The following is a 26,043-nucleotide window of genomic DNA, read 5'->3' as shown; positions in this document are numbered from 1 at the left end:
AATGAACTTCTTGATCCAAATAATTTCCTTTGCTGCATTTGAGGCAGCAATGTAACCAACCTTAGTTATAGAATCAACAACTGTATCTTGCTTTAAACTTTTCTATCTCACAGCGCCGCCATTTAAGCACAACACATAACCAGATTGCGATCTGAAGTCATCTTTATTTGTCTGGAAGCTAGCATCGGTGTATCCAATTACATTAAGCTCTTCCTGACCTCTATATACCAAGAATGAGTCCTTAGTCCTTCTTAAGTACTTAAGGATATTCTTGACAGCTACCTAATGATCATCATCGGATCAGACTGGTACCTACTCGTTGCACTTAAAGCATATGAGACATCCGGTCAAGTACATAACATGACATACATGATAGATCCTATTGCAGATGCATATGGAATCTTATTCATGTGATCTCTTTCTTCCTAAGTTGAAGGGGATTGTATTTTTCTATAGACATAGGCCATATTGCATAAGTATGAATCCTTTCTTAGAATCATGCATATTAAAGCGTCTCTGCACTTTGTATATGTATGTACTCTATAGATCCCGATTCCTAATATATAGGTTGCTTCACCAAGGTCCTTCCTAGAAAAGCATTTCCCTAGCCAAATTTTCACTTGTTTCAAGGTAGGGACGTCGTTTCCAATGAGTAATGTATCGTCTACATATAAAACAAAACATTGAAGATTTTTTCCGTCTTCCAATCCATCCCAAATAATGATGTGTACGAGTTTAGGGCGGCTACATAAGTTAGGATTAAGGTAAAATCTGTTTAAAGAGTGTTTTATAGTAAAATCTAGGCTAAATATCCTTTTTGGTTCCTTAAGTTTACCTCAGGGTCCATTATGGTCCCTTATCTTTAAAAAGTTCCAAAGTGGTCATTTAATTGTTCAAAAACGTCCACATTAGTCCTTTCCGTGACATCCGTTAGTCAGGATTCACCAAATTTTATGGTCCATATGGCATATACGTGTCACTGAGTTGGCATATTGTTCATCACCAAATTTCTAAAAAAAGTTATACTTGAACCAGGATTCAAACCTTGGTCTTTTTGATTGATGGACATCATAAAACACCATTACACCACAATACACTTGTTTGTATATTGTAGAAATATTATATATTTAAAATGTATATTAAATTCTTGATTATTAGTAAAAAGAAAATATTCAATCCAACCAATATCAAACTCATATTACATTAACCCAAAATTTCCCAAATTTAAACCCAGATTTTCCCAAACTGATTTGGGGTTGACTTTTGATTTGCGTTTAATACAAAATACTAATCCAAAATTTCCAAATGGGTTATTGTTTCATCTTCATCAATATACTAATTGAATACTGTCATACACGTTAACAAGAGAAAATGACTTCACAATCATTATAGTAGCCAAAGCTTGTACTTGCAGTGGAATGATTCAAGGAAAAATCAGGTAATCTTATTCGTCAAATTTAAGTTCTATGACCCATAATGTAAGTGTGAATTATAATTTTGAAGGGCTGGAAGACTTGTAACCACGTCTATATTCTTTCTAATTGATTCATAAAACGTAACAAAAGAGTAATACAAAAGGGTTTGAAATATTTACTAGTAAGACTTGTAATCTTTTACGATTACTTTAGGAAAATGCTTTGCAACAACCTCCACAAGCACGAGTCTATGAAGTTGAATACGGTTTTTGCTTCCAGATCCATCATTTATTCAAATCACAAAATAGAACGAAGAGGAAACAAAAGTAGAAGTAGACTTGGTTCCTTGTTAGAATAGTATATTATGAATTTTGGGCTTTATAGTTTATGATGTTGAAACTCATATTAAAGAACCCAGGTTGAGGAAAGTATATTATTTCATTCTTCCAATTCCCATCACTTTCAAATTTTTCTTTCTTGAAGATTTTCACAGTTTGAGTGTGTCAAAGCGTCTTGTGAGGATTGTCAGTCAGAAGTTGAAATGAAGAAGACAAAAATTAAAAGTGAATATATATCTCATTTGTAAATGAAATTACAAAAGGTGAAGAGGTGTAGTGGTAAACATGTTTAGCTGCAATCAATGTGTCCTAGGTTCAAATCCTAACATATGGTAAAATTTAAATGTTTTTGGAAATTTTGATTATCTTTGATGATAAACAGATGCCACGCGCAAAAACATGTGCCACGTCAAATGCCACCCAGACTAACGTGAACCTTTTTGAACAATTAAATGACTACTTTGGAACTTTTTAAAGATAAGGGACCAGAATGGATCCCGAGGTATACTTAAGGGACGAAAAAGGGTATTTAGCCTAAAATCTAATTATTCTATCCCTCGGTTATTACGAAAACCGAAGGGATAAATCATTTAGTTTACACTTATAAAGAAATAAAAACATAAATTGCAATAGCTGGGATTCGAAGCATGTCCTGAATTCTTTTTTCCCTTGGTTATATTAAAAACCGAGGAAATAAGTGATTTTTATTTTTAAATAAAACACGGCGCGCTTTGGCATTATAGCTCTTTTTTTTTTGTTGGGTGAGGTGAAAGCTTTGTCATAAAATGTATTATTTATAGTAGTGGAAGTTATATAGTTGTTAGGATTGCGTTTTGACATTATACGTCATTTTTTTTGTTGGGTGAGGTGAAAGCTTTGTCATAAAATGTATTATTTATAGTAGTGAAAGTTATATAATTGTTAGGATGAGACTCTCGGGTTTTCCCTCTCAAATTAAAACGTTGGCGTTTTGATTTTGGATTAAATTATTGCTAATTAATGATTTTCATTTTATTTAATACAATTAATTTGTGTGGACCATAATGGCCTTAAAAATCAGAGCCATGGTGATAGGTACACGCACGTTACTGACATGATGGTCAGGTAACCTGAAGACGTTTTCGACAACAATAACGGTTTGAAGCGGTTCGAGAACCAAAGACATGTGAAAACTCACAAGAAAATAAAAGCCCACGTAGAAGATATGTGCCAAATTCTAGAAATGTAATCATTATTGATAATTATTGATATACATAGTATATAAGTAGATTTCGTTTATGAAATAAGGGTTTGCATTTCATTCTATTTTCTGTAAAATTCAAACATCCCAGTCAAAGAGATAAATAATTTATGAAAAATGTATGAACTTTCATCTCAATCTTAATTTCAAACATTTTAATCCAATTTCTTTATTTCTTTATTGTTCTCTTTATTTACTTTATTCAACTTTTACATTAAAAAACCTTTTAACACTAATGCATTTTCTCAAACATCTCGCACAAAGTGTCGGTTAGATTTTTTCGAATTTGATCCTGCAAGTGAACTAAAACTCCTGATTTGTTTACTAAAAACACCAGTAAACAAATACACAATGAAGAACTCTCACATGCCGCTGGGATTTGAAAGGAGCAATTTGCAACAAAATTTATAACATTTATATCTATGCATATTTATTTTGTTTTCTATTTAGTTTTAATGAAGACCCTATATTAGTTAGTGTCTAAGATAGAAAAATGTTATGAACATAGTGTGAAAAGTGTTCTAAACTTCAGAATATCAAGATATATTCATACTAATAAAGCAAAGATAGAAAAATGTTTCTTGTCTTTAATGCCTCATAGCAAAATTGTAGCATATAATATATTCATATCAGTATGTAAAGATTTTACAACTGCTTATTTTGAATCCAAGATTTCCACATTCAAGGGTACAGAAGATTTTACAAACACTTCTGTAAAGAAAGCACAGTTCCAAAATGCTTCAAGCTAAGTTTGAGTAGTGGTATGCATTGGCTTGCTAGTATAAGTTCCGATTTCAGAAAGCTCTAATGGTAGTTTGAATCCGTTGAGAGGAAGAAAACGAGATGGCGATAAAATGCTATTGTGACGATACATCATGCAGGAATCCGGTAAGATGGATCCACCATTTTCAATATGAACAAGTTTCCTTTGTCCCCTCTTGATACCCTGTCAAATTATATAATCAGAAAGTATGACAGCCTCTATAATACTCACACCTTTGAAAAAAGGCACGTCTGTGTCAGTGTCGGACACCAACACTAACACCTCTAAAAAAGGCGTGTCAGTATCGGACACCAACACTTGTGACTATGTTCAATTTATTCATTTTCTCACATTATTACTAGTGACGATGTCTGTGTCCGTGCTTCATAGATAACATGAAAACAAGTACTAGATAATATCTATCTATGCCACATGAACATGATGTCAGTTAAGTAATTTAATGTTGATATTAGGCCGAATGTAGTTTATAAACATACTCGAATAAAATGCGGTACTTCTTTTATCTCTACATGTAATATGGAACTCACCTAAGTTCTTCATCCAAATATGTTATTTCCAGTTCGCCGCGAGCCGTGTCAGGAGCCTTAACAGGTATCTGCAAACATACATTATGATGACGACGACGATGATCAATGTACTTATGGTACTAACTTTTATACACATTACTTAACAGAACTGCAATTTCGAGAGTCTGAATACTCACGAAGCCTGCGATTTTGAAGGTATCGAATTTGACAGCCACTTTCCTTGTATTCAAAGGTGTTAAATCTGCTGTCACCTACACAATGTTGGTTCATTCGAATATGCAAATATTAGAGTAAGAACACATAAACGACGATAACTTATCTCAATTTCACTTAGTGTCACCTGGTTGAAGAATGGCCTAGATTCCATGTTTTGGGCTCGAAGAGTATCGGCATTGATTGCTTGATAATTCGTAACTGATCTCAAAAACTTTGGTCTCTGTCATTACAATATTGAAAATCTTAGTAGTACATAATATGAAGGCATAATGTAGATGAACAAAAAATGAAAACAAGGAAACAGTGAACATCATTGTCAATTTGTCTAAGAGACGAACATATAAACACTTACATGATAAGTGCTTATGCTAAAAGCGCTTAATTGAACTGTTTACCTTAATTTGCAAGATTGACTGAGAGGTAGTGTAAATAAGCTCCCATTTGCCATCAAGTAAACTAGATTTGAGAGGCTCCTTAGTTGGATTAACTGCTTCAAGTTTGCGTGCAATCTATTTAAAAGTAAATTCCATGAATCAAGAATGAAAATGCATGCATATAAATTAAGTTGAAAAGGTGCGGAGATCAAAGATTTTGAAGACAGCCGACCTGATCAACCCTTTGTTGGTCTTCAGGAGTGGCATCGGCTCCTCGATCAAGAGAAGCAATGGCTTCAAGAAGCTCTTCCTTGATGATGCTAGCGTCTTTGGGTTTCTTTAAGAAAGAAGTAAAGAATGAAACATTTGTTCTCCATTTTTGAGAGAGGGGGAGGGTGTTGTGAGTGTGGTGGATGAGAGGTTTGATTGGAAAGTGAGAAGAAGAAGAAGATGGTGATGATTGTGATGGTAGATAATGGAGTGGTTTGTGAGGTGAATAATCAGTGGTGTTGAGAAAGAGAGAAGAAGTAGAAGATAAGGCCATAACCATATGAGATGAGTTTAAAGGTTTGGTTTGGTTTGGTTTACTCAAAAAGGCATCATAATGTAATGGTTTGTTTTGATTTGTGTACATGTGGGTTTCTAGAGTCCAGTTCATTTCATCTGAAATATTGACCGTTAGATTCATATTGAACTTTATATCCAACGGTTTACATTTTACTAATTAGGAAAAGAGATTCTAGGTTGGTAGCTATAGTAATTATATGCCCTGTGTTTCTCGCTCCAAAATTATTAGTTAGACGGAAGTTTTACACCATTAGTTATTCATTTGTTTTAATTTTACATCCTATTTTTATTAATTTTGTCTCTAATTTTGTTAAAAATTGAAAATTAAATTGAAGAAATACAAAGAAAATAAGAGTTGAGCCCGGGCCCGTATTCAGACTAGTTGGGCCATGAAATTACTGTTTGAAACTACTTGATGTCAGAACTAACTTCGAATCAAATTAAAAAAAAATCTATAGAAAAATCCAAAATTGTATAAACTAATTTGATTATTAGTGGTGTTATCATGGCACGTGCAATTTCATTAGTTGCTTCCTTCGGTGCCTCTCTCACCTAAAATCTAAAACATAAAGATAAGCGCAAACATAAGTCTCTTTCTTTCTCTCTCAAGTCTTCACGGTTCTTTATTAATCATTTTTTATGATTAATTAATTATATGAACAGTTGAGATTTTTTATTCGATTGATGCTTACTTGAGTTTGTGCTATGAACTCTAAGCTCGGATCTTGAATATTCAATATCCAACAACTCAAAAAGAAGAAGAATGGGGCCGAAATTCCCCATGAATCAGTTGAAGACACCCAATTATTATGTGATTTCTTACCACAGAAAGTATTCCACTAGAATTCTCTCTCAGCAGAAGTTTTCATTCAAATCTTTGGGGGATAAATGGAACCTCAATGACCTAACTGCTAGTATGCATCCTCACTCTTTTTTTAGTTTCCTATACTTATTTTTTTAGCTTTTTTTTTTGCAGTCATAAGTACTTATTTATTTAATCGCTTTTTCAGTTATTATATGAATTTATGAGATTATATTATTAGTAATTGTAGGAGATTTTTCTCTTATTTATGATCATATTTTAGAAGCTACCATTAGTTCAGTTGTTTGTTTTTTGGATTTCACTGATTATTAATGCAAATTATAATTAAGTTCTAAATTATCACTTGTTATTTAAAGAAGAAAGTAGGAGATGAATTTTGGATTATATGAAATATCAAATGTTTTTCTCTTTTTTTTAGGGTTTGTTTGGACTTATTTGAGCTTATCTAGTTACATATAAGGTGTGTTAATGGATTGATTTATTTGAGCTTATCTATTGACATAAATTTGTGAGAACTTATGAAAACTTTTTTGACATTGTTCATAAGTTCTTTTTAGCTTATTTTCATTAGTTTTCCAAAATAGTTTAGCTTATAAAAATTAAAATTAAAAATAGTTTATAGCTTATAAAAAATTTAATTTAACTTTATCTTTTACTATAGAATTAGTTTATATATAAACACTTATGTAAAAGCTGTAGATAAGCAATTTGTCCAAACAGGGCCATAAACACTTTGTGAAATTATTTGTGACAACTTATGGCATGTTCATGTTCATAAGCTGTATTCAACTTATTTCTATAAGTTTTTAGGAGAACTTGTGAAAACAACTTATTGCTTATATTAAAAAAAATTGACTACTCATCCAAACATGGCCTTAATACTTTCTGTTTTTAAGCTTAAGTATTAGAAAGGGATTGTGTAGTGTTTATTTTTCCTTCATCTTTTCATGGCCATTTCTTCTAATCGTTATAATTTTACCTATTTTTTGAAGGTTCTATCCAAGAAAGATTGAATGTATTGATGTCGAGGACCCAAAACTTTTTGAATGAAGTGACTTCTCCGCTTGCAAAATCTGGCCAAAGTAAAAAGCCTGATCCTGAGAACGATATCGGATTTCAAGTTATGGAAGATATATTTATGGTAGAGCAAACAATTGAACGCAGAACTCCATACGGGACACTTTCTCTAGCTGCTGTTATATGTATTGAGCAATTTAGCAGGTGAATAACATATACATCATCTTATTTGTATATATGGCCTTGTCAGACATTATTAATTGACTTTTTGAAAATAAGATATGCAGGATGAATGGATTGACCGGAAAGAAAATGAAGAATATTTTTCAAACACTTGTTCCAGAGACTGTTTATACGGATGCTCGTAATTTCGTTGAATACTGCTGCTTTAGATTCTTGTCAAGGGATAGTTCTGATGTTCATCCTTCCCTTCAGGTATAGAATACTGTTCTTGAAATCATATGTTAGTAACCACGTTCATTTTCTGTTTTGTTTTTTGTGAGTTTATTACGGTCTCATCAAACTTGCATTTGGTATTTTTTGGTTTTCTATTTTAGCATTTTCAATTAGTTATTATTCAAATATAGTAATGCTAAATAGAATCTATTGTGTTATCACATAAAGAAATGTAATGCGGTTTATTTCTGTTGGACACGATAATAGGATCCTGCTTTCCAGAGGCTGATATTCATAACCATGCTTGCCTGGGAAAATCCTTACACTAAAGTTCTTTCTAGCAATGCCGAGAAAGCTTCTTTACAGGTTCACTTCTTTCCTTTATTTAATTGAATTCAGCAGCTCTATGAGCATGTGAATACCGATCTGATTCGATTCAGAAGATGAGCAAGGAGTGATTTTGTTTTTTTTGGGGGGTTTTCCTGTTATATTTTTCAACATAATAGTATTATTTAATTTAGTTCGTTTATATTTATGATTTTGAGAGATCACTTGGGGAACTTTGCAGAGTAAACTTGTCACCGAGGAGGCTTTTGTCCGAATTGCTCCTGCAGTCTCTGGCGTGGTTGACCGCCCCACAGTGCACCATCTTTTTAAGGCTCTTGCTGGTGATCAAGAGGGAATTTCCATGAGTGTGTGGCTAGCTTACATTAACGAGTTTGTCAAGTGAGTTTGTAATAATCATCTTTTTGTTGGTGTAATGGTATATAATGATTTGCCAATTTTCAAATGCTTCGAGTTTTTTACTAGGTGGTCTCACTTTATTTGGATAGTTAATTTTTTTATAGAATTCTTCTGCTGAACTTGTACTGATGTTACTGTAGAGTACGTCGAGAAAATAGGTCGTATCAGATTCCAGAGTTTCCTCAAATTGCAGAGGAGAAAATCTTATGCATTGGTGCCAACAATAAACAGCCTGTTTTGAAATGGGAGAATAATATGGCATGGCCTGGCAAACTCACTCTTACGGATAAAGCAATCTATTTTGAGGTATAACTTAATGAAATTTTTACCTACTGTCTCATAGTATAATTCCATGAAGATTTCTGTATGTTAAGCACATTATTACTAATACTACTCTTCATGATTATATGATGTTTTCCCGTCACATTGTTTTAATGATGTTTTCCCGTCACATTGTTTTAATGATGTTTTCTAATCCGTGTTCTAGGCAGCTGGCTTATTGGGAAATAAGAGAGCCATGAGATTGGATCTTACATATGATGGATTGAAAGTAGAGAAAGCAAAAGTTGGGCCCTTAGGATCTTCACTTTTTGACTCGGCTGTTTCTATTTCTTCTAGCTCAGAGTGAGTAAGCTTCTTCAAGCATTCTTTATCAGTTTTTACCGCGTTAGATTTATGGCTTACATTGCAAGAAAATTTGACAATCTAATCTAATCTTGTGCTGTGATGTTCTGGTTTACATTGCATACTTAGGCCGAATTGGTGGGCGCTGGAATTCATCGACTTGGGAGGTGAGATGAGGAGGGATATTTGGAATGCATTGATTAGTGAAGTCATTGCTTTACACAAATTCATTCATGAGTATGGACCCGAAGATTCTGATGAATCACTGTTTAATATTTACGGGGCTCGCAAAGGAAAGCAAAGAGCAACAGCCAGTGCCATTAATGGTATGGCTAGACTCCAGGCCCTTCAACATTTGCAAAAATTCCCCGATGATCCTATGAAGCTCGTTCAGTTCTCGTATTTACAAAATGCACCGCATGGTGATATTGTTCTCCAAACCTTAGCTGTTAATTATTGGGGAGGTCAACTAGTTACAGGATTTATAAACACGCGCAATCAGTCAGATAATCGACTTTCTAATGAAACAGCAGATAATTGTAACCATGCTTTCGACATCGACGGAAGTGTTTACTTGCAGAAGTGGATGAAATCTCAATCTTGGGCGTCTAGCACTTCTACTACTTTTTGGAAGAACACTTCAACAAAAGGTTTGGTATTAAGTAAGAATCTTGTTGTAGCTGACCTATCACTCACTGAACGAGCCGCAAAAACAAGCAAACAAAAGTATCAGGTTGTGGAGAAAACTCAAGCCACCATTAATGCTGCAACTCTGAAAGGCATACCCAGCAACATTGATCTTTTCAAGGTTGGGACGCTTACCTTGGTTTTGTAATTTTCCGCTGATATATTCCATTTTTATTCTCTTTTCATTTGATTGGGTCCCAAAAACAATGCGGTCTTAAACGGTAATCATGTTCATGTGCAGGAGCTAATATTACCTATCACCTTAACTGTCAAAAACTTTGAAAAACTAAGGCGCTGGGAGGAGCCACACCTGACTGTCGGGTTTCTTGCACTTGCCTATACCATGATTTTTAGGTGATGTTTGTATAAAATGTTAATTCGAAATTCATTGATTTTGAACCTAATTGTTTCTGAGAATCTTCTTGTTATTGTTTTTAAGGTGATGTTTATTTGCCTTTGCAGAAACTTGCTGTCGTATATGCTTCCAACGATGTTAATGATCACAGCTGTCGGAATGCTGACAATCAGGGGCCTTAAGGAGCAAGGACGCCTTGGACGATTTTTTGGTGGAGTCACAATACGTGATCAGCCACCGTCAAATACTATACAAAAGATCATTGCTGTAAAAGATGCCATGCGTGATGTTGAGAATATTACGCAGAAAGTGAATGTCTCGCTTCTCAAAATACGTTCTATTTTACTTTCTGGCAATCCACAGGTATTATAATATCATGCATGTTCTTTGTATTACTATGTTCTTTTGTGGATGTTTAATTTGATCTAATCATTTGTCAGATAACTACCGAGGTTGCCGTGCTGATGTTAGCTTGGTCAGCCATTCTCTTCATCGTCCCATTCAAGTACATTCTTTCCTTTCTTCTCTTCGATATGTTCACGCGGGAGCTCGAGTTTCGGAAAGAAATGGTAAAGAGATTCATGAAAATGTTAAGAGATCGTTGGCATGCGGTTCCTGCTGCCCCAGTAGCTGTGTTACCATTTGAAAATGAAGAATCTAAACCAGAAATTTCCTTAAAGGTAATCGAGAACAAATTAAAGTCACAAGGAAACCAGAGCAGTGGCAAGTCCAAACAGTGATTCCATATTCAGGGTTGCTTATTACAGAAAGTGTAAAGATTTAATTTAGCTTAATTTTTGTGTAAATAATAATAGGAAACTCTTGTACTATCTAACTTTTAACTAACTCTTTGGATTTGCCTTATTATATGCAATGCTTGAGTTGGATAGTTTTCAGCTTTAACTTCTGTCTCTAACTTCAACCATCTTCAATGTTGGTTCTTATTAAATCACTCAATGTCTTGTGTCAAATTGTAGCTTTTTATGTCCTAACCACGGATCACCTCAACAAAAGTTGAACTTGAATGTCTGCGGTTGTTTGTTTTGATCTTTGGAATCGAATATTAAAACGTGGTTTTAAATTGCGGTCGTGCGACGTGAATTTTGATTAGAGTTTGAAATACAACATTGAAAAACACTTGACGTTTAGATTTTTCAGAAGTAAATTGAGTTTTGAGTTCTAAATTTTGAGTTTTGACGAAATATTTGAAGAAGCGATGCATGATTTTAAATTACACTGCAATTGCAGTCCAATGTGGTTGGAAAGTCTATTACATCAGCAATATTGTGGCCGCCATTGCCGTTGTAGACCGCAATTTAAAACCATGATTAAGAAGAAATTTTGCGATCAGATGCGATCAGATGCGATTGAGACTCGCATCCGCAATATTGCAGCCGCCACTTGCTGATGTGGATTCATATTCACGGCTGCTTTATCACTAAGCTGGATATTATCTATAACTACTATGGTATTAACATACAACTTCCTCAAGGAAACCAAAACTAAAGCTTTGTTTGTGTAACTTGTCAACAACATTCAAGTATCTTTTGCCTTATAAAGAGGAGACTCAGTTTGTGAAGAAAAGCCAAACATGGTAACATAAACATTGGGTGAACCAAACCAAAGAATATCAATCATCAATAGTAACATATAAATGAAAAAGGAATATCCCTTTCTTGTTGTGGCTTCAATCCAAAGCCATCCCTTTCACCCTTTTTCTCCTTCCTCAAAACTCACATATAAAATACTTTCTCCAAATTCTTATTCATTCTTCCTGAACAATAAACTCCAACTTCCATATAACCTTTTCATCTCCTCCATATCATGTCCCTCACGGGCCGGCCTCGTGTTATCGTCAACGGTGTTCGAAGAATGAGAACCTTTCATTATTTCTGGTGTCTCAACTGCCAACGTACTGTCAGAATACCATCAACTAATACTTTTACAGATTATGGCTCTTTCTGTCCATATTGCTTCCATCAATTGCGATATGAACTTGATATATCAAGGCCAAGGCTTCTCATGAATGATCCTAATAACATGAACCCTCCTCCTACTACTAATCAGTTAATGGGTAGCTTAGCTTTCATTCTTGATCCATCTTTTAGAAGACAAAACAACACAACATTACAGTGGGAAACCGAACATGAACATGATCAAAATCAAAATCGGAATCCACAAACATGGATTACACTTCGATTCGTAAGACCAATTCGTCTACCAAGGCCTATTGTTCTACCGCCACCGCCACCGCCACAAAACTTGGTTCCTCGACTCAACGACAATAACACCCCTTCATTAGATGAGCTCTTTGATGGGATGATTCACAACAATAGTAGACTAGGACCGCCTCCCGCGTCACCATCGGCCATTGAAGCCTTACCAATGGTGAAAGTGACAGAAGCTCATTTGGCAAGTGACCCGAATTGTCCAATATGTAAAGATGAGTTTGAAGTTGATTTAGAAGTGAAAGAGTTACCATGCAAACATTTCTACCATTGTGACTGCATTCTCCCGTGGCTTCGCATGCACAACACTTGCCCTGTATGCCGCCACGAGCTACAAGGGATTGATAATAGTAACAATGCTAATTACTACTCTTTTCACAATGAAAATGAGTACGACGTCGGATTCATTGGATTTGAGGAACTTACAAGCAGCTTTATCTGGATTTGGAGCCAATTTACTTCGATTTGGCCTATCCGTGCAGTCCTAGATTGGACGCGATCCCGTTTCAATCACCATGCCCAAGCTCGTACTAGAAGTAAGATCAAACTCTTATGCTGCTATCTACTTCTATTGTTTCAAATGTAATCTTAAGTTTTGCTAACAAAGTTATTAGATAACTGTCTGCAGGTAACTCTTGGTGGCGAGCATTGCTCATTCCGTAGCTTCGTCTGTGAGATCTCAAACTGAAGCCTGCCTGGTTTATAAATTATGATGTTGGAATTATTTCATTGGTTATGGTAATTCCTTTGCTTCACTATTATGTGATGCTCATTAGCAATGCTGCACTAACTTAATCTTTCAACAATCAGGCTTTTGGCCATTGTAAAGTGCAAATTATAATTCCACTGGAACTTAGTGGATAAGACTCAGGTGTATATATAACATATGTGCATGTCACATGCAAAAAGTTACACTAAATAAATATTTTAAAAGATTGAATGTTTTCTATATTGTTATTAACACATATACTCAGAATATATTCTAACCTGTATTATAAACATTATTATTATGAAGGAAATGAAATAAGTTTGCTCCCTTCAAAAAAATTTCTGTACTATTTCTCATATCTGGTTTCTTCTGTCATTTTTTTTATTGAATTTTGCCAAAATGTTGTTATTACATTGATAAGATTCTATATAGCTTCTGATCTGCCAAAATGTTGTTATTACATTGATACATTTTACATGAAATGTCACAATTCAAGGTAAATATTGTGATGAAAACTGACTATAGTTGTTGAACAACAAAATTGGAAAAATGAAATAACTAACAATTTCAATTCCTTAACACCAACAAATGAACAACCACAACTACAAAAAAAAATGCTGTCACGAATCTTTAGTCTTCTTGGCATTAGCATAACTCTTGAGATGAAAATTAAGAAAAAGAGCCAAAAGTGAAGCATTGAAAACAGCATTGAAGCACCAAGCCATCATCCCGGAGCATCCACCTTCATAGAAATGATAATAAAGCATGACACCGGAGACGGCAAAGCTGAACACAAACTGAACAATCTGACAATCCGTGACGGCGCGCTTCCACGGCGGTCGAATCCCGACGGCGGTGAGGAAGTAGTAAGAATACATGATGACATGTACGGAGGAGTTAGTTAGAAGTGCGATTGGGAAGAGTGACTGGGAGGAGTTGAGCCATAGGTAGCACATGATAGGGACGGTGGAGTGATGGTAGACATGGAGGAAGGAGAGGCGTTTGATGGATCTGGAGAGGATGATGAAGAGAGTGTCAATGAATTCGAGGAATTTGGAGAGGTAGAAGATGTAGGCCCAGAAGAAGAGGGGGCCGGTGGGAGGGGTGTTGGGAGGGAAGCAGATGGTGGAGCGGAGGGAGGGGGGGTGAGTGAGGATGGTGAGGGAGGTGGCGATGGCCATTGTGAGGGAGAGGAGGGAGAGAGTGAGGTTGTGGAAGGCGGTGAAGGGTTTGAGGATGGGAGGTGGGAGAGGGGGGAGAGGGAGGAGGAGAAGGAGAGTGAGGGAGAGATACAAGAGGATGGAAAGAGAGAGGAATTGGAGGGAGGAGAATGGGGTGTGGGGAGGGTTCCATGTGAAGTTTAGGATTTTAGGGTGGGAGACTAGGTAGTATTGGAGAGTTCTGCCAATGGAGTTTTCCATTTCTGTTTGGCTCTCTTTGTGGATAGAAATTTTGTGTTGTTGGAGGGGAACTAAAGTGCTTTGTTGTTGGTACAATGGTACTGGTGAATATTTAACATGTGGGTTGTTGGGCTATTTTTCACCTATTGGCCTGAGAACATTTTCCAATTCTTTCTTCAAAAAGTATATCACCTATTTTTAATTTTGGATATAATATTAATTTATTTGTTTTCAATTATATAATTAAACTATTTCTCTTTTTGTCTCAAATTAAATGTCGTATTTGAATATTTCACACCAGTTATGGAAGTGTGACAATTAAAAGAGATAATAACAATTTTACCATATTATCTCTATTAATTATTGGTCTATTTTAATGATCATAAATGTGCTAAGTGAGAGAATAGTAAATTGAGAGTGATATAAGTAATATTAATTGAAGGGTAATACTGGAAGAAAAAAATAAAAGTTGCATTGGAAACCAAAAGCGACCCTTATATTAAGACATATAATTTGTTGAAGAGGAGTGCTAGCAACACTCTCTTTTCAACACTCTCTCAAACACTCACTCTCTTATTGGTTGAAACATGTGTGGGTCCCTCACTTTGAAAATAGGTCCCACATAAAATGGTAGGACCCACACATGTTTCAACCAATAAGAGAGTGAGTGTTTGAGAGAGTGTTGAAAAGAGAGTGTTCTTTGCATTTCTCTTTGTTGAAATGCGACATTTATTTGGAACAGAAAAAATATTATAAAAATTATTTATATTTTTGGCCGCTTTTGTTTTATATTGTTATAATAGTAATATATCAACGTTTTTTGAATCTAAGGAATTATATTAATTCAAAAAATCGGTAATACAAGGCGATCGCTATGATCCAGCCCTTCAAAACACCTAATTACAAAACCTATAGCTTAAGGTAACATGCAATTAACTATATGTGGTCTAAGCAAGTGACTAGTCCGCCCTCTATAAACTATCATCTCAATAATCTTTTCATCTATGGTTCTATTATTTACAATATGCACAAAGCACTTATCATTACGAAATTTCCATGTCTCATATAGTGTCTTAGAAATAGCCAATTTCATCAATTCAACCCTCCAGTCATTGCCACGAGTGTGCATCATTATCCACTTGAATTATGTATCCCATTCCTGCGGATCATGTTGGATCCTAAGTCAATTCAATACTTTCACCCAAATCTGTTTTAGTTCTAAACATTCAAAGAAGAGGTTTATCTTGTATGGTCATCTATAAATGTAATAAACCACTTTTTGAGAGAGAGTGTACTTGTATGGTTAGGGCCCAAACATCATTGTGAATAATAGAAAAAGGTTTTGATTATTTCTAAGGCTATATTGAAAATTGAGAACGGTGATGCTTTGCAAACTCATATCCTTCACATTTAAACGAAGAAAAGTTCTTATTATGAAATAACTAAGGAAACAAGTGTTTTAAGTTACGAAAACTAGGATGACATAATCTTAAATGTTAAACTATAATGTTATCATCTTTATTATTCAAAACATAAAAAGACTCCAAGTAGGAACTTATTATTTTTTTTTAAGGTAGTTGTGATGCAAATCCAATGTTAAGGTAGTAGAGTCCCCCACTCACCTTAGCACTATCAATCATCTTTCCCGAATTCAAATCCTGAAAGACACAGTGAGATCGGAAAAAATTAGTTTGACAATTAATATCTTGGGCTAATTTACCGAGGGACATTAACTTACATGATAAATTTGGAACATGAAGGACATTCTTAAGAGTTAATATTGGAGACAACACAACTAACAGTTTACCTGCAATGGCTGAAAAAGAGTCATATGTGATTTTTATTTTTTTATTACCTGCACATCGACTATATGAAGAGAACAAGGTAGATTATCATGTCATGTGATCAAAGGCACCTGAATCTAATATCAAAGTATGATTTGGACTGACACTAAGAAATGCATAATCGCATTTTGTTGCTATAGAGCTAGAAGGAGTTGGAGACTCTAGGAGTCTGTACAGTCTGTCTAGTTGTTCCGTAGTAGTGGAAGTTAAGGCGAAAAGACTTGTTGCCCTTGATCAAAATTACTAACTTGAAATGCACAAACACTTTTCTTCTTCCAGTTATGAGGTTTGCCTTTGAGCTTCCAACAAGTTTCACGCGTATGCTATTCACGTTTGCAGTGATCACGCGTAACCTTTTCACCTCGTCAAGGTTTCTAGTAGCCAAAGCTGAGCCTTCAAATTCAGAGCTTCTTGGTGTCTTGCCCATCATAATCAAAAGTTTCTGCAAAAGTTTCACGAAGAGTTGACAATGATGTTTTTCCTAAAACTCTACCTCTTACATCATCAAGGTCTTTATTGAGACGACGAGAAACATGAAGACACTATCATTTTCTTGCCTCTTGAGAAACAAAACACCATCTTCTGTACACCTCCAATTGTCATCGTAACAGAGATCCAACTCTTGCCACATGGTCAATAACTCATTGTAATAAGCAGTCGCACTCCTGTTACCTTGTTTCGCATGCCATAACTTTGATTTTGAATATCAAAGTATGTTTCCTTAACAACTTCTCATACATCCTTTGCAGAAGGCAAAAACATGTAAGGCTTACCAATTCCAGTTTCCATAGAGCTTACCAACCATGCAATAATCAAAGAAATTTCCATTGTTTGTAAAAAAAAGTCTCCTCCTGTTGGTTCAGTTACTGCTCCCGTTAAAAAACCAAGTTTCCTTTTAATGTCCAATACCAAGTGAACGGTTTGGGCTCATTCATTATAATTATTCTCATTCATCTTATGAATATTGACCTTGAGGGAATATGAGGAACTCTCTTGATCTTTACCACCTATATTGGAATAACTGTCACCATAAACAGTTGTTTCTGTTTCCATTGTTGCCACCATTGTTTGTGACCACCAACGATTCCTCTATTATGCCATATTCGTTGCCACCACCATTAATGCGGCCACCACCATTACCACAACCACCGCCGCCCAACTCTTGTGGTGGTTGTTCGCCTTGGTTGAATCCGATGTATGCCTGTGCCAGAGAAGGCCACATGTTGTGATTCGTCATAGGAGGCTAAACAGATTTGTGAAGCGGGTCGAGTAAGAAAGCGGGTCGAACACCACTAGTTGTGGAAAGCTTTACAATAACCCTAACCTAGTACTCTGATACCATATTAAAGAGAATGATAAAATGCTGTTATGTTTTATTCATCAGCCCCAGACTGATTTAAATAGTGAAAATATCATAAATTACATTATTTTTCTCCTTGATGGAGAATAAAGGAAAATAAAATAATAAAATAAGGAAATAAAATATTTTCCAACGAATCACAACAAAAAACAAATTAAACTCCCAGATCTTACATTCTCAGTTACTTGTTTATGATTGAAAATTAACATGCAGCTACAACTATAATCAATAAGCTAAGCTTCCCCCCAATGACAAATCGTGCAATTACATTTTGTGGAATTGTAGATTTGTGGCAGTTTGTCTGCCTATTAAACTATACTCCATAAATAACTGATCATTCCATTGTGCAACTAGTAACCTATGTCAATAACCAAGTCTTCATAAAGATCATGCAAGTACAAGCTAAACCATTTAAAGATCAATTGTCTCTAACTCATGCACAGAGACAAAGTCTATGGCATTCATATATAGCTCATAGCCTCATAGTTTAAAAAACTAAATCCAAACACTAAATAATAGAAGCTAATGAAAGTGAAACAATCCTATATAATATCAATTAAATGAAAATTGGCATGTTGCAGTGGCCTTAGGGCATGAGAACAAATTTATTTCTAATTCAGGTGACCGTTCCCATATCAATTAAATGAAAGTTGGCATGTTGCAGAGGCCCTAGGGCACGAGGACAAATTTATTTCTAATTCCAGTGACTGTTCCCCGATGCACCAAATTTTCATGGTTTGTAAAACAGCTGCATTCTTCAGAATATATCTTGCTACCATTAACTCACCTTGTAAGGTTGTGCGTAAAAAGCCCCAAAGAGTGCAAGTTGTAAGGTTTAATGAAAGGCACTTTGGAACAAATTCTAGGTCTGCCCAATTTTCTATAAAGCACTCATCCGATCTGCTTGCTAAGTTCTGTTAATAATCCAAATAAAATCAAACACAAGATATATGTTAAGAAAAGATAAATAAAAAATGATTCTCCATTAACAAACCTGATGAAAGTCAAGCTTTTGAAGCTTAGGACAATGTTGGAGCACTTCCACAACTCTATACCAATCATAGTTAAGCTCCAAGTGAGTCAAATTATGGAAGGTAGGAAAAATATCATGCCGATCTCCCTAAAGTATGTAGAAAAACAACTTATCAGAAATTAAGACAAAATCCATTCATGGACCAGAACAGATCAGAATGGAACATAATGGAAGGTAGAGGGACGGAGCAGAATGAAACATAGATTCAACTCCATTGTTTATGTATTTATAAAGTGACGGAGTAGAACATAACAAATTATCTCATCCATTATTGGGGAGAATGAGATGAAATGAATTTCATTATATTCCAATCCACTTCATCCATTATTTACAAATACAAACAATGAAATCCAATCGTGTGCCACTCCATTCCATCCCGTACTACTGTCCAAACCTAACCTAAACTAAAATCAAGATAATTCACAATTTTATTGTTTCATTCCATTGGCATGCACCATAAATTCATAATAAAATCAAACAAACCTTCAAAAAGTCTATGCTCAGAAACTTCAAATTCGAAAGCGCTTTCAACCAAAAATCACAACAACAGCCTCTAACATAAGCTCTAGTCAAACTCCTTAAGCACGAGCTTTTAAAGACATTATCAAACTCCAAAAGAATTTTCAAACATCCAAAATTCACATCACACACATGTAAATCTTCAAGAACAGGACATCCGGCCAGAAGCAAAACAAATTCTTCATATTCATCGAAGTAAATTTCTTTCAAATGAAGCACTTTAAGCGACGGAAAATCAACAAACTCAACGGAAAAACATTCCTCCACATGGAACCAATGAAGCTTGAGAGAAACTAGGGTTTTACAATTGAACACATTAACAGGCAATCTAGGGAACTTTAGATGCTTATCGTCATCGCGAAGAACATCGAGATAGAGATCAAGATGTTGAACATCGCAATCAACTGCATAATCGATCCAGTTTGTGATATTGGGATTGCTAGGACGAAAAGCGAGTTTAGCGTAAAAATATTCGATGTCGAGGAAGAAAGTGTTGATGGAATGATTACCGGCGGCTTCTCGGGAGAGAAGGAGTGTGTAGACGAATTCGTTGAAGCGATGATTGTCTGCTAGGTTTTTGAGTTTGGTGTCGCTGAGGCGAAGAAGGGGAACGTGACGCCATAGATGAATCCATCGCTTTGAGAGAATGCTTGTGGCTATGGCTTGTGTGGTGGGAATGAATGAGAGAATGTGAGTTAGGATCTCGTCGGGTAAAGCTCCGATCCTATCCATCGCCGCCGGTGAAATTAATGCCGGGACGGTTATTTGCCGGCGCTATTCACGGTGCCATCATCTATGGAACAAATTTTTGAAGGGTTTAGTTTTTTTAAAACAAATTTTAGGGTTTATACATTTTGTTTATTTGTTTATAAAAAGAGATTAATTAATATGAAAAAAATTTTTTTTTTATCACCACCGATATAATCTGATTCGGGATCAATTCTGACATCAAATGGAAAGATCGAACAGTGGTTCTTCCTATCAAGTCCAGCGCCAATCTACCATGCTACTTTATAAATTACTATCTAAATTATTTGTCTTAAAAATGATTGTGGTTTTTAGTTTAGGATGTAATTCTAATTTTTATCTTTTAATTATACTATTTAATTAAAAAATTTAATTTATTATTCTCTCACTCAATTTATTGTTTGTCGAAAATAGACTTAATATCATTTTTAGTCCATTTACTATACTATTAGATCCATTTAGGTCCTCTTTCTTTTAAAACGTTCAAGTTAGTCCCTTATGTTATCAAAAGTATACCACGTCTATCCTTTATGTTAGAAACATTAATTTTGGCTCATAAAGTCTTGCTGACGTGGTAATTAATTGCAATTAATTACTTAGATGGCAGGAATGTAATTTTAACTTAAAGATTACACATTATCTTTGACTCACTTTAGCATTTTTCAGAAAAATTGAAAGAGGAACCCTAGCTGAGTGAAGATGAACACGAGAAATGCTATGAAGGACTAGTAGACGACGAAGGCGTTGAAGACGAAGAAGGTTTCAATCGAGGTTAGTTCTAACCATGTCTTTATTTGAATTTAGTTATTCGTACTATCATTATATGGATTTTGTCCCCTTTCGTTATTTCGTTACCTGAGTTTAGAAATCTATGGTTTTTTATCGCAATGTAATATGTTTCATAATTTTGCATTTTCTTGTTTTAGGTAGACATGGATGAACATTTGTTTTTGAAAATACATCATAGTGGTGAGCTTGTGGACTCTAAAAAATCTGTGTATGTAGGAAGGAAATACGATGATTTAAACTTAAACGAGGATGTGGATTTTGTCCCCTTCCATTTAGGTTTTGAAATTGTTATTGGGAGAACGAATTTTGGTTATGATGGAAGGCATGCATTTGTCACGATAAGATGCGAAAAAAGTGGTCAGCATAAAGAACTTATCCAAAAATTGAAACAAGATGGCAAATTGTGGATATCCTTTTAAGCTATGCATGTACCACAAATTGATTAATACATGGACATTTCGTATGATTTATGGTAAATACATAATAATGGATTGTGTCACAAGTTCGTTTGACATCTTATTATCTATCGTCTAAATTCTGAAGAAAAGAAACTAGTTTTTTAACGCGACATTGAATATTATTGAACCCAAAAGCATACTCCCAACTTTAAAAAGGAAAAGAGGCTAAGTGTATCAAATATTAATCAAGTATATAATGTTTGCCACCGAACTGATGGATGAGCATCACTATGTATCTAGGTACGCAGTGTGTGAGAATGGAAAAACTGTTCGAGATATATTTTGGACTCATCATGATTTCATCAATTTGTTTAACACATTTCCCACAACACTGATAATTGACTCAACATATAAGACCAACAAATACATGCTTCCTCTTTTAGAAATTGGTTGTGTTACTTCTACAAAGATGACTTATTCAATTGGCTTCGCATGTTTGGAATGTGAAAAAAAGGATAATGGTACATGGATTTTGAAAACATACCGAAATATACTGAAAACCCTAGAAAGTATGCTATATGTAATGGTCATTAATCGCGATATTGCACTAATAAATTCAATTGCAGAGATATTTCCTACATCATTTATTCATGGTGCATAAAGTTGAAATAGAAAATTGTTTGTGTATGGATTAATAAGGTTAGACACTTGGAAATATCAAAACTAATAAAGTTGAATTTGTTAATGTTACATTGAAAAATTGGTTGAGAAATAGTAAGAGAATTTTTTTAAGAGTTGAGAATCAATCCACCAAATGATTCAAAATCAATATAACGAGATACATTAATCATCTAGTTGCAGCATCACTATATTATAACAAAAATATATTCACAATTAATCAACAATATATCTAGAGCATGAATAAACTTTATTCATCATAAAATAGTCCGTAATAGAGAAAACAAATCCAGATAGCTCTTGTGATTCAACATTAATATCCTAATTCAACCAGAACTCTTTATATCAACATTCTTTAAATACCAAAGTGTTCTTGTGACGGGAATCATTGAAAGCAAGTTACTGTGGTTTCTTACAATTGTAGTTTAAGGTGAGATTTATTCTAGTAGTAACAATTGATCCCTCAATTAAGGTTTGCAAGTATTTGAACACTTTTTTTCAATATATTTTTTTACTCTTTGGGATTTAATCAGTAAAAAAAGTTTTCTTATGTGTTTATCCTACAACAACCAACTTCTTAAATGCGACGTTTATCGTATTAGTTGGATTTAGTCCCTCAATTAAAAGTTGCATGTATTTAAACATTAGGGTGTTAAGAATCAACTTTTTGTTACTACTATTTATTCTACGCCTGTTGCCCTATGGTTATGCATCAAATCTGAATTTAGCATTCAAGTGGCCATAAAAAAGATAAGCCTTGATCTAATTGAAGTAAAAAAAACAGGATAATAAATAAACAGGTAGGTAGACGAGTATTGAGTAAACAATTCAAAGATGATTTTTTCAGAAATTGAGAAGTGAGAGAGTTACAGCCTTCATAATAGATCATAGTTAAAACCACCAAACCAAACAGTTGCATAGTTGAAGATAATGAAACAAGCCAAATAGAGAAACTAATACTTACATAGTCTATATGTTATCAAGAAACAAGAAGTCGACATGTTGCAGAGGCCTTTGGGCATGACAACAACTTCCTTTCTATTTCCGACGGTTCCCCGTAGCTACAAATTGTCATAGTTTGTAAAATTTTGGCATTTCTCAAAATATATTTTGCCAATAGAAAATCACTTGGTAGGTCTGATAAATCATGAATAGTGCAAGTTATAAGGGATGATAACAAGCATTGTGGAACAAATCCAGGTTCCACCCAATTTTCTTGATCATCTTCTTCGTTCTCCACTGATTCATACTGTTATTAATAGTATACATAAAATAAGATTAAGCATAAGGGTGTGCTACTCAAAAAATAAAACAAATATAATTTTTAGACATAACAAACCCGGTAAAGATCAAGATTTTGAAGCTTAGGGCACTGTTGGAGCACTTGTGGTGCCAAATTAAAACCATCGTAGAGCTTCAACTGGGTCAAATTATGAAAGATAGTAACCTCTTCATAACGGCATTGTGGCTGATTCACCTAAATTATGAAGAAAGATTCCATCAAATTGGGAAAAAATTCCCAAGAAAAACAATGTAGATGAAACATATTTTTCACTACTTTGTTCTCTATTTCATTCCACATATCAACACTGGTAATATTTCGAGAAAATATAATTATTGAATATAATCATATGTGTAGGTGTTGGACATCACCAAAACTTCAAGAAATAACCGACCTGAGATGTTTGAGTTTGCGTTGAACAACAAGGTTAATCCATTTGATAATATTGGGTAAACTGAGATGTGCGAGACGATGGTTACTGTATGAAATTTTGAGGCAGAAACTGCTGATGAGATGAGAGCCACCGGCAGCAGCAGCATCTCTAGACACCAAAACGGAGTAAACCGATTCGTTGAAAGTGTAATTGGATTTGGATCTATGGATTTGGATGTCTGTGAAGTTGATAGTGTCAACAGAGTGCCATAGATTTGTCCATCGCTTTGACAAAACGCTTGTTGCAACTGCCTCTTTGGTGGGGAGGAAAGATAGAATATGGCACAGAATCACTTCTGGTAAACTGCTGATATTATCCACCGCCGGTGCTGCGGTTGAAATTCTCCGGCGCGACATTTCTCCTTCTTCGCACAATTTGACTGGGGAGAATTTAATCAATCAAACCTCAAATGCAATGCTTGTACATAAATTTATTTTAATTTTATGATAATTTTAATTTTAAAATTTTAAAATTTTATCAAAATCATCTAACAGATGCTGGTGCACATAAATTTATTTAATATAGTATAATATAAATTATATGTCATTAAAAAAATTTAAAATAAAAGTGAGGAGTAATTGAATGTATGGTTGTGATTGGTTGACAGTGTAAAACTAATTTACATTGTCAATGCATGACTTCTTTTCTCTAAATTATATTAACATATATCTATTTAAATTTAAAATGAGAAAATCTCAATCCACCCATTGAATCTCTTACCCACCTGACGAAATTTTAATTTTATCCTTGTTTTCGTTTTATTTAAAAAAATTTGTTTCTTTCTGGAGGTACATCTACGAAACACTCTGCTAAATTTTCAAATGACATACATTTGACTCCAAAACTTAATTTTTATAACAACAATGAAAAACTCAAAGTAGTGCAATTTAAACGCAATATTAAATAGTACACAAAAAAAAAACACAATGTATAAATCGTTGAGTAATAATGTCGAATACATATATCAAAACCTCGTACATAAATGAACATCAAAATACATATATCAAATAAATCACAAGCATCACTACTGTGTGTTAGACATCATCTTGCACCTCTCCGCTGCCTCTGGCCCCGCCTCCGCCTCTACGTCTACCGCGACGCCTGTTGGTTACTCTGCCTCTACCGTCGAGTGCCCTGCCTTCTTTGGAACGATTTCTAGGGTACAAAAATGCCTCCCCTGCCACCCTAATGATACCCTCCACAAGACGCAGGCCAACAGACCCCTCAGAGAATAAACCATCGGCAATGCCTGCCCGCGCCATGTCAGCAATCTCACGACACCGAGGAAGAACATTCTGAGTGTGGTCCATCTGAGCCTGACGAGCCTGCAGAATCTCCTCGTGGGCTGGTTTGGGCGATGATCCAGGTGCGGTGGGAAGCATGTAAGGATGTAATACTCTGTAGTACCAGGTGATGTACCTGTCGACACAACTCCAGTCCCTCTCTGATGTGGTCGCCCGAGCCTCAGCAGGAACCAAGTGGTACTCCCAGTCTGCAAAGACTTCATCTAGTTATCGACGGGTCATGGCGATAGGAGTGGAGTCAGAAGGCAAGCGAGGTATGGTCTGCTAGTAGCCGAACTGACGCGTGACGCGCTTCGGAAGATAACGAACAATGATGGTCGAACTGGCAGCCAACCACCCAGAATATAGTACGATCTCATCAAACGGATCCAGGTGCGGTGGGAAGCATGTATGGATGCAATACTCTGTAGTACCAGGTGATGTACCCGTCGACACAGCTCCAGTCCCTCTCTGATGTGGTCGCCCGAGCCTCAGCAGGTACCAAGTGGTGCTCCCAGTCTACAAAGATTTCATCTAGCTGCCGACGGGTCATGGCGATAGGACCAGAGTCAGAAGGCAAGCGAGGTATGGTCTGCTGGTAGCCGAACTGACCCATGACGCATTTCGGAAGATAACGAACAATGATGGTCGAAGTGGCAGCCAACCATCCAGAATATAGTATGATCTTATCAAACCGAACTGTCTCACAGTGATCAACGTAGCATTCGAGGTGGATGTCCTCATCAGCCATGCGGTCAAGACGGCGCCTGTAAGGATCCAGAACCTGGTTCCCTCTGAGGGGGGCGAAGGCTTTGGCACGCGGCATGTCCTCATTGTAACCCGACACCTCTCCTCAACCAATAATGTTAGGGAAGTGTTGTAGTACCTGTTAGCTGAAGATTTCGTTTTGTATTGTTTGTCCTTCGAAGGAGTTGAGAATCGAAGGAAAGATGGTTACTGATGGCCATCCCTTAAAAAGTAAAAGAATGACTACTGATGGTCATGCTTCGAAAAATAAAGACTTCTAAGTTCGATGAAGATAGTGAACGCTGAAAGATTAATGAAAGCATATGTCTTCGGGACTTAGACAAAATTCATAGAATATGTATTCAAGTATTACTACTTAGCGTGTTTTTTAGTAGTGTTTGTTTAATACACTGCCACACGTCGAAGATGGACTCAGGCGGGAAGATTTGAAATTCGAAGACGGTTTCGTAACCGTTCAATAACAGA

The 26,043-nt window shown here is 35.4% G+C and overlaps 7 protein-coding genes across 9 annotated transcripts; 2 read left to right on the top strand and 5 right to left on the bottom strand.

The window, feature by feature from the left end:
- Positions 1-3,510: 3,510 nt before the first annotated feature.
- LOC131634292 (probable plastid-lipid-associated protein 4, chloroplastic) lies at positions 3,511-5,507 on the bottom strand. Of its 2 annotated transcripts, XM_058904940.1 has the most exons (6): positions 5,127-5,504; positions 4,916-5,029; positions 4,645-4,740; positions 4,481-4,555; positions 4,305-4,372; positions 3,511-3,939 (listed from the first exon to the last, which is right to left on the bottom strand). In XM_058904940.1, exons 1-6 carry the CDS (start codon positions 5,442-5,444, stop codon positions 3,867-3,869), a joined length of 744 nt encoding a protein of 247 aa, XP_058760923.1. In that variant the 5' UTR covers positions 5,445-5,504; the 3' UTR covers positions 3,511-3,866. The 2 variants fall into 2 exon arrangements, with proteins under 2 accessions (XP_058760923.1, XP_058760924.1); XM_058904941.1 differs by lacking the exon at positions 4,916-5,029 and having other exon boundaries at positions 5,127-5,507.
- Positions 5,508-6,008: 501 nt separating this feature from the next.
- LOC131634324 (uncharacterized) lies at positions 6,009-11,010 on the top strand. Of its 2 annotated transcripts, XM_058904980.1 has the most exons (11): positions 6,009-6,375; positions 7,277-7,505; positions 7,589-7,736; positions 7,965-8,063; positions 8,266-8,423; positions 8,582-8,747; positions 8,929-9,065; positions 9,195-9,873; positions 9,994-10,106; positions 10,215-10,470; positions 10,548-11,010. In XM_058904980.1, exons 1-11 carry the CDS (start codon positions 6,225-6,227, stop codon positions 10,845-10,847), a joined length of 2,436 nt encoding a protein of 811 aa, XP_058760963.1. In that variant the 5' UTR covers positions 6,009-6,224; the 3' UTR covers positions 10,848-11,010. The 2 variants fall into 2 exon arrangements, with proteins under 2 accessions (XP_058760963.1, XP_058760965.1); XM_058904982.1 differs by lacking the exon at positions 6,009-6,375 and having other exon boundaries at positions 7,367-7,505; positions 7,581-7,736.
- A 129-nt stretch (positions 11,011-11,139) lies between these two features.
- Positions 11,140-13,344, top strand: LOC131634325 (E3 ubiquitin-protein ligase RING1-like). Its single transcript, XM_058904983.1, has 2 exons — positions 11,140-12,871; positions 12,964-13,344. The coding sequence occupies exons 1-2, from the start codon at positions 11,932-11,934 to the stop codon at positions 12,996-12,998; spliced, it is 975 nt and encodes a 324-aa protein (XP_058760966.1). The 5' UTR covers positions 11,140-11,931; the 3' UTR covers positions 12,999-13,344.
- Positions 13,345-13,423: 79 nt separating this feature from the next.
- LOC131634300 (elongation of fatty acids protein 3-like) lies at positions 13,424-14,558 on the bottom strand. Its single transcript, XM_058904955.1, has one exon. It carries the CDS (start codon positions 14,463-14,465, stop codon positions 13,665-13,667), a length of 801 nt encoding a protein of 266 aa, XP_058760938.1. The 5' UTR covers positions 14,466-14,558; the 3' UTR covers positions 13,424-13,664.
- Positions 14,559-17,990: 3,432 nt separating this feature from the next.
- Positions 17,991-20,038, bottom strand: LOC131634327 (F-box/FBD/LRR-repeat protein At4g26340-like). The gene is made up of 3 exons (XM_058904985.1): positions 19,165-20,038; positions 18,643-18,768; positions 17,991-18,562 (listed from the first exon to the last, which is right to left on the bottom strand). Exons 1-3 carry the CDS (start codon positions 19,930-19,932, stop codon positions 18,284-18,286), a joined length of 1,173 nt encoding a protein of 390 aa, XP_058760968.1. The 5' UTR covers positions 19,933-20,038; the 3' UTR covers positions 17,991-18,283.
- Positions 20,039-22,574: 2,536 nt separating this feature from the next.
- On the bottom strand, positions 22,575-23,883 carry LOC131634323 (FBD-associated F-box protein At3g52670-like). Its single transcript, XM_058904979.1, has 4 exons — positions 23,489-23,883; positions 23,371-23,401; positions 23,152-23,289; positions 22,575-23,061 (listed from the first exon to the last, which is right to left on the bottom strand). The coding sequence occupies exons 1-4, from the start codon at positions 23,881-23,883 to the stop codon at positions 22,792-22,794; spliced, it is 834 nt and encodes a 277-aa protein (XP_058760962.1). The 3' UTR covers positions 22,575-22,791.
- Positions 23,884-25,189: 1,306 nt separating this feature from the next.
- LOC131634322 (uncharacterized) lies at positions 25,190-25,636 on the bottom strand. The gene has a single exon (XM_058904978.1). It carries the CDS (start codon positions 25,634-25,636, stop codon positions 25,190-25,192), a length of 447 nt encoding a protein of 148 aa, XP_058760961.1.
- Positions 25,637-26,043: the final 407 nt, after the last annotated feature.

This window comes from Vicia villosa, unplaced genomic scaffold, assembly GCF_029867415.1.
Source record: "Vicia villosa cultivar HV-30 ecotype Madison, WI unplaced genomic scaffold, Vvil1.0 ctg.001280F_1_1, whole genome shotgun sequence".
NCBI lineage: Eukaryota > Viridiplantae > Streptophyta > Magnoliopsida > Fabales > Fabaceae > Vicia > Vicia villosa.
This window is presented reverse-complemented; position numbering and strand designations above follow the sequence as displayed.

What these genes read in the sequence shown, in the direction of transcription:
- LOC131634300 (XM_058904955.1), bottom strand. Translation starts at nt 14,465, where the DNA reads ATGGAAAACTCCATTGGCAGAACTCTCCAATACTACCTAGTCTCCCAC.
- LOC131634292 (XM_058904940.1), bottom strand. Translation starts at nt 5,444, where the DNA reads ATGGTTATGGCCTTATCTTCTACTTCTTCTCTCTTTCTCAACACCACT. An exon ending in ACCAACAAAGGGTTGATCAG is followed by an intron (nt 5,030 to 5,126) that starts GTCGGCTGTCTT and finishes ACTTTTAAATAG; the next exon opens with ATTGCACGCAAACTTGAAGC. An exon ending in TATTTGGATGAAGAACTTAG is followed by an intron (nt 3,940 to 4,304) that starts GTGAGTTCCATA and finishes ATAATTTGACAG; the next exon opens with GGTATCAAGAGGGGACAAAG.
- LOC131634325 (XM_058904983.1), top strand. Translation starts at nt 11,932, where the DNA reads ATGTCCCTCACGGGCCGGCCTCGTGTTATCGTCAACGGTGTTCGAAGA. An exon ending in TGCCCAAGCTCGTACTAGAA is followed by an intron (nt 12,872 to 12,963) that starts GTAAGATCAAAC and finishes AACTGTCTGCAG; the next exon opens with GTAACTCTTGGTGGCGAGCA.
- LOC131634322 (XM_058904978.1), bottom strand. Translation starts at nt 25,636, where the DNA reads ATGCCGCGTGCCAAAGCCTTCGCCCCCCTCAGAGGGAACCAGGTTCTG.
- LOC131634324 (XM_058904980.1), top strand. Translation starts at nt 6,225, where the DNA reads ATGGGGCCGAAATTCCCCATGAATCAGTTGAAGACACCCAATTATTAT. An exon ending in GCAACATTGATCTTTTCAAG is followed by an intron (nt 9,874 to 9,993) that starts GTTGGGACGCTT and finishes GTTCATGTGCAG; the next exon opens with GAGCTAATATTACCTATCAC. An exon ending in GCCTATACCATGATTTTTAG is followed by an intron (nt 10,107 to 10,214) that starts GTGATGTTTGTA and finishes TTGCCTTTGCAG; the next exon opens with AAACTTGCTGTCGTATATGC.
- LOC131634323 (XM_058904979.1), bottom strand. Translation starts at nt 23,883, where the DNA reads ATGTCGCGCCGGAGAATTTCAACCGCAGCACCGGCGGTGGATAATATC. An exon ending in CGCAAACTCAAACATCTCAG is followed by an intron (nt 23,402 to 23,488) that starts GTCGGTTATTTC and finishes AAATATTACCAG; the next exon opens with TGTTGATATGTGGAATGAAA. An exon ending in GGAATGAAATAGAGAACAAA is followed by an intron (nt 23,290 to 23,370) that starts GTAGTGAAAAAT and finishes TTCATAATTTAG; the next exon opens with GTGAATCAGCCACAATGCCG.
- LOC131634327 (XM_058904985.1), bottom strand. Translation starts at nt 19,932, where the DNA reads ATGGATAGGATCGGAGCTTTACCCGACGAGATCCTAACTCACATTCTC. An exon ending in TGAGCATAGACTTTTTGAAG is followed by an intron (nt 18,769 to 19,164) that starts GTTTGTTTGATT and finishes TACATACTTTAG; the next exon opens with GGAGATCGGCATGATATTTT. An exon ending in AAAAGCTTGACTTTCATCAG is followed by an intron (nt 18,563 to 18,642) that starts GTTTGTTAATGG and finishes GATTATTAACAG; the next exon opens with AACTTAGCAAGCAGATCGGA.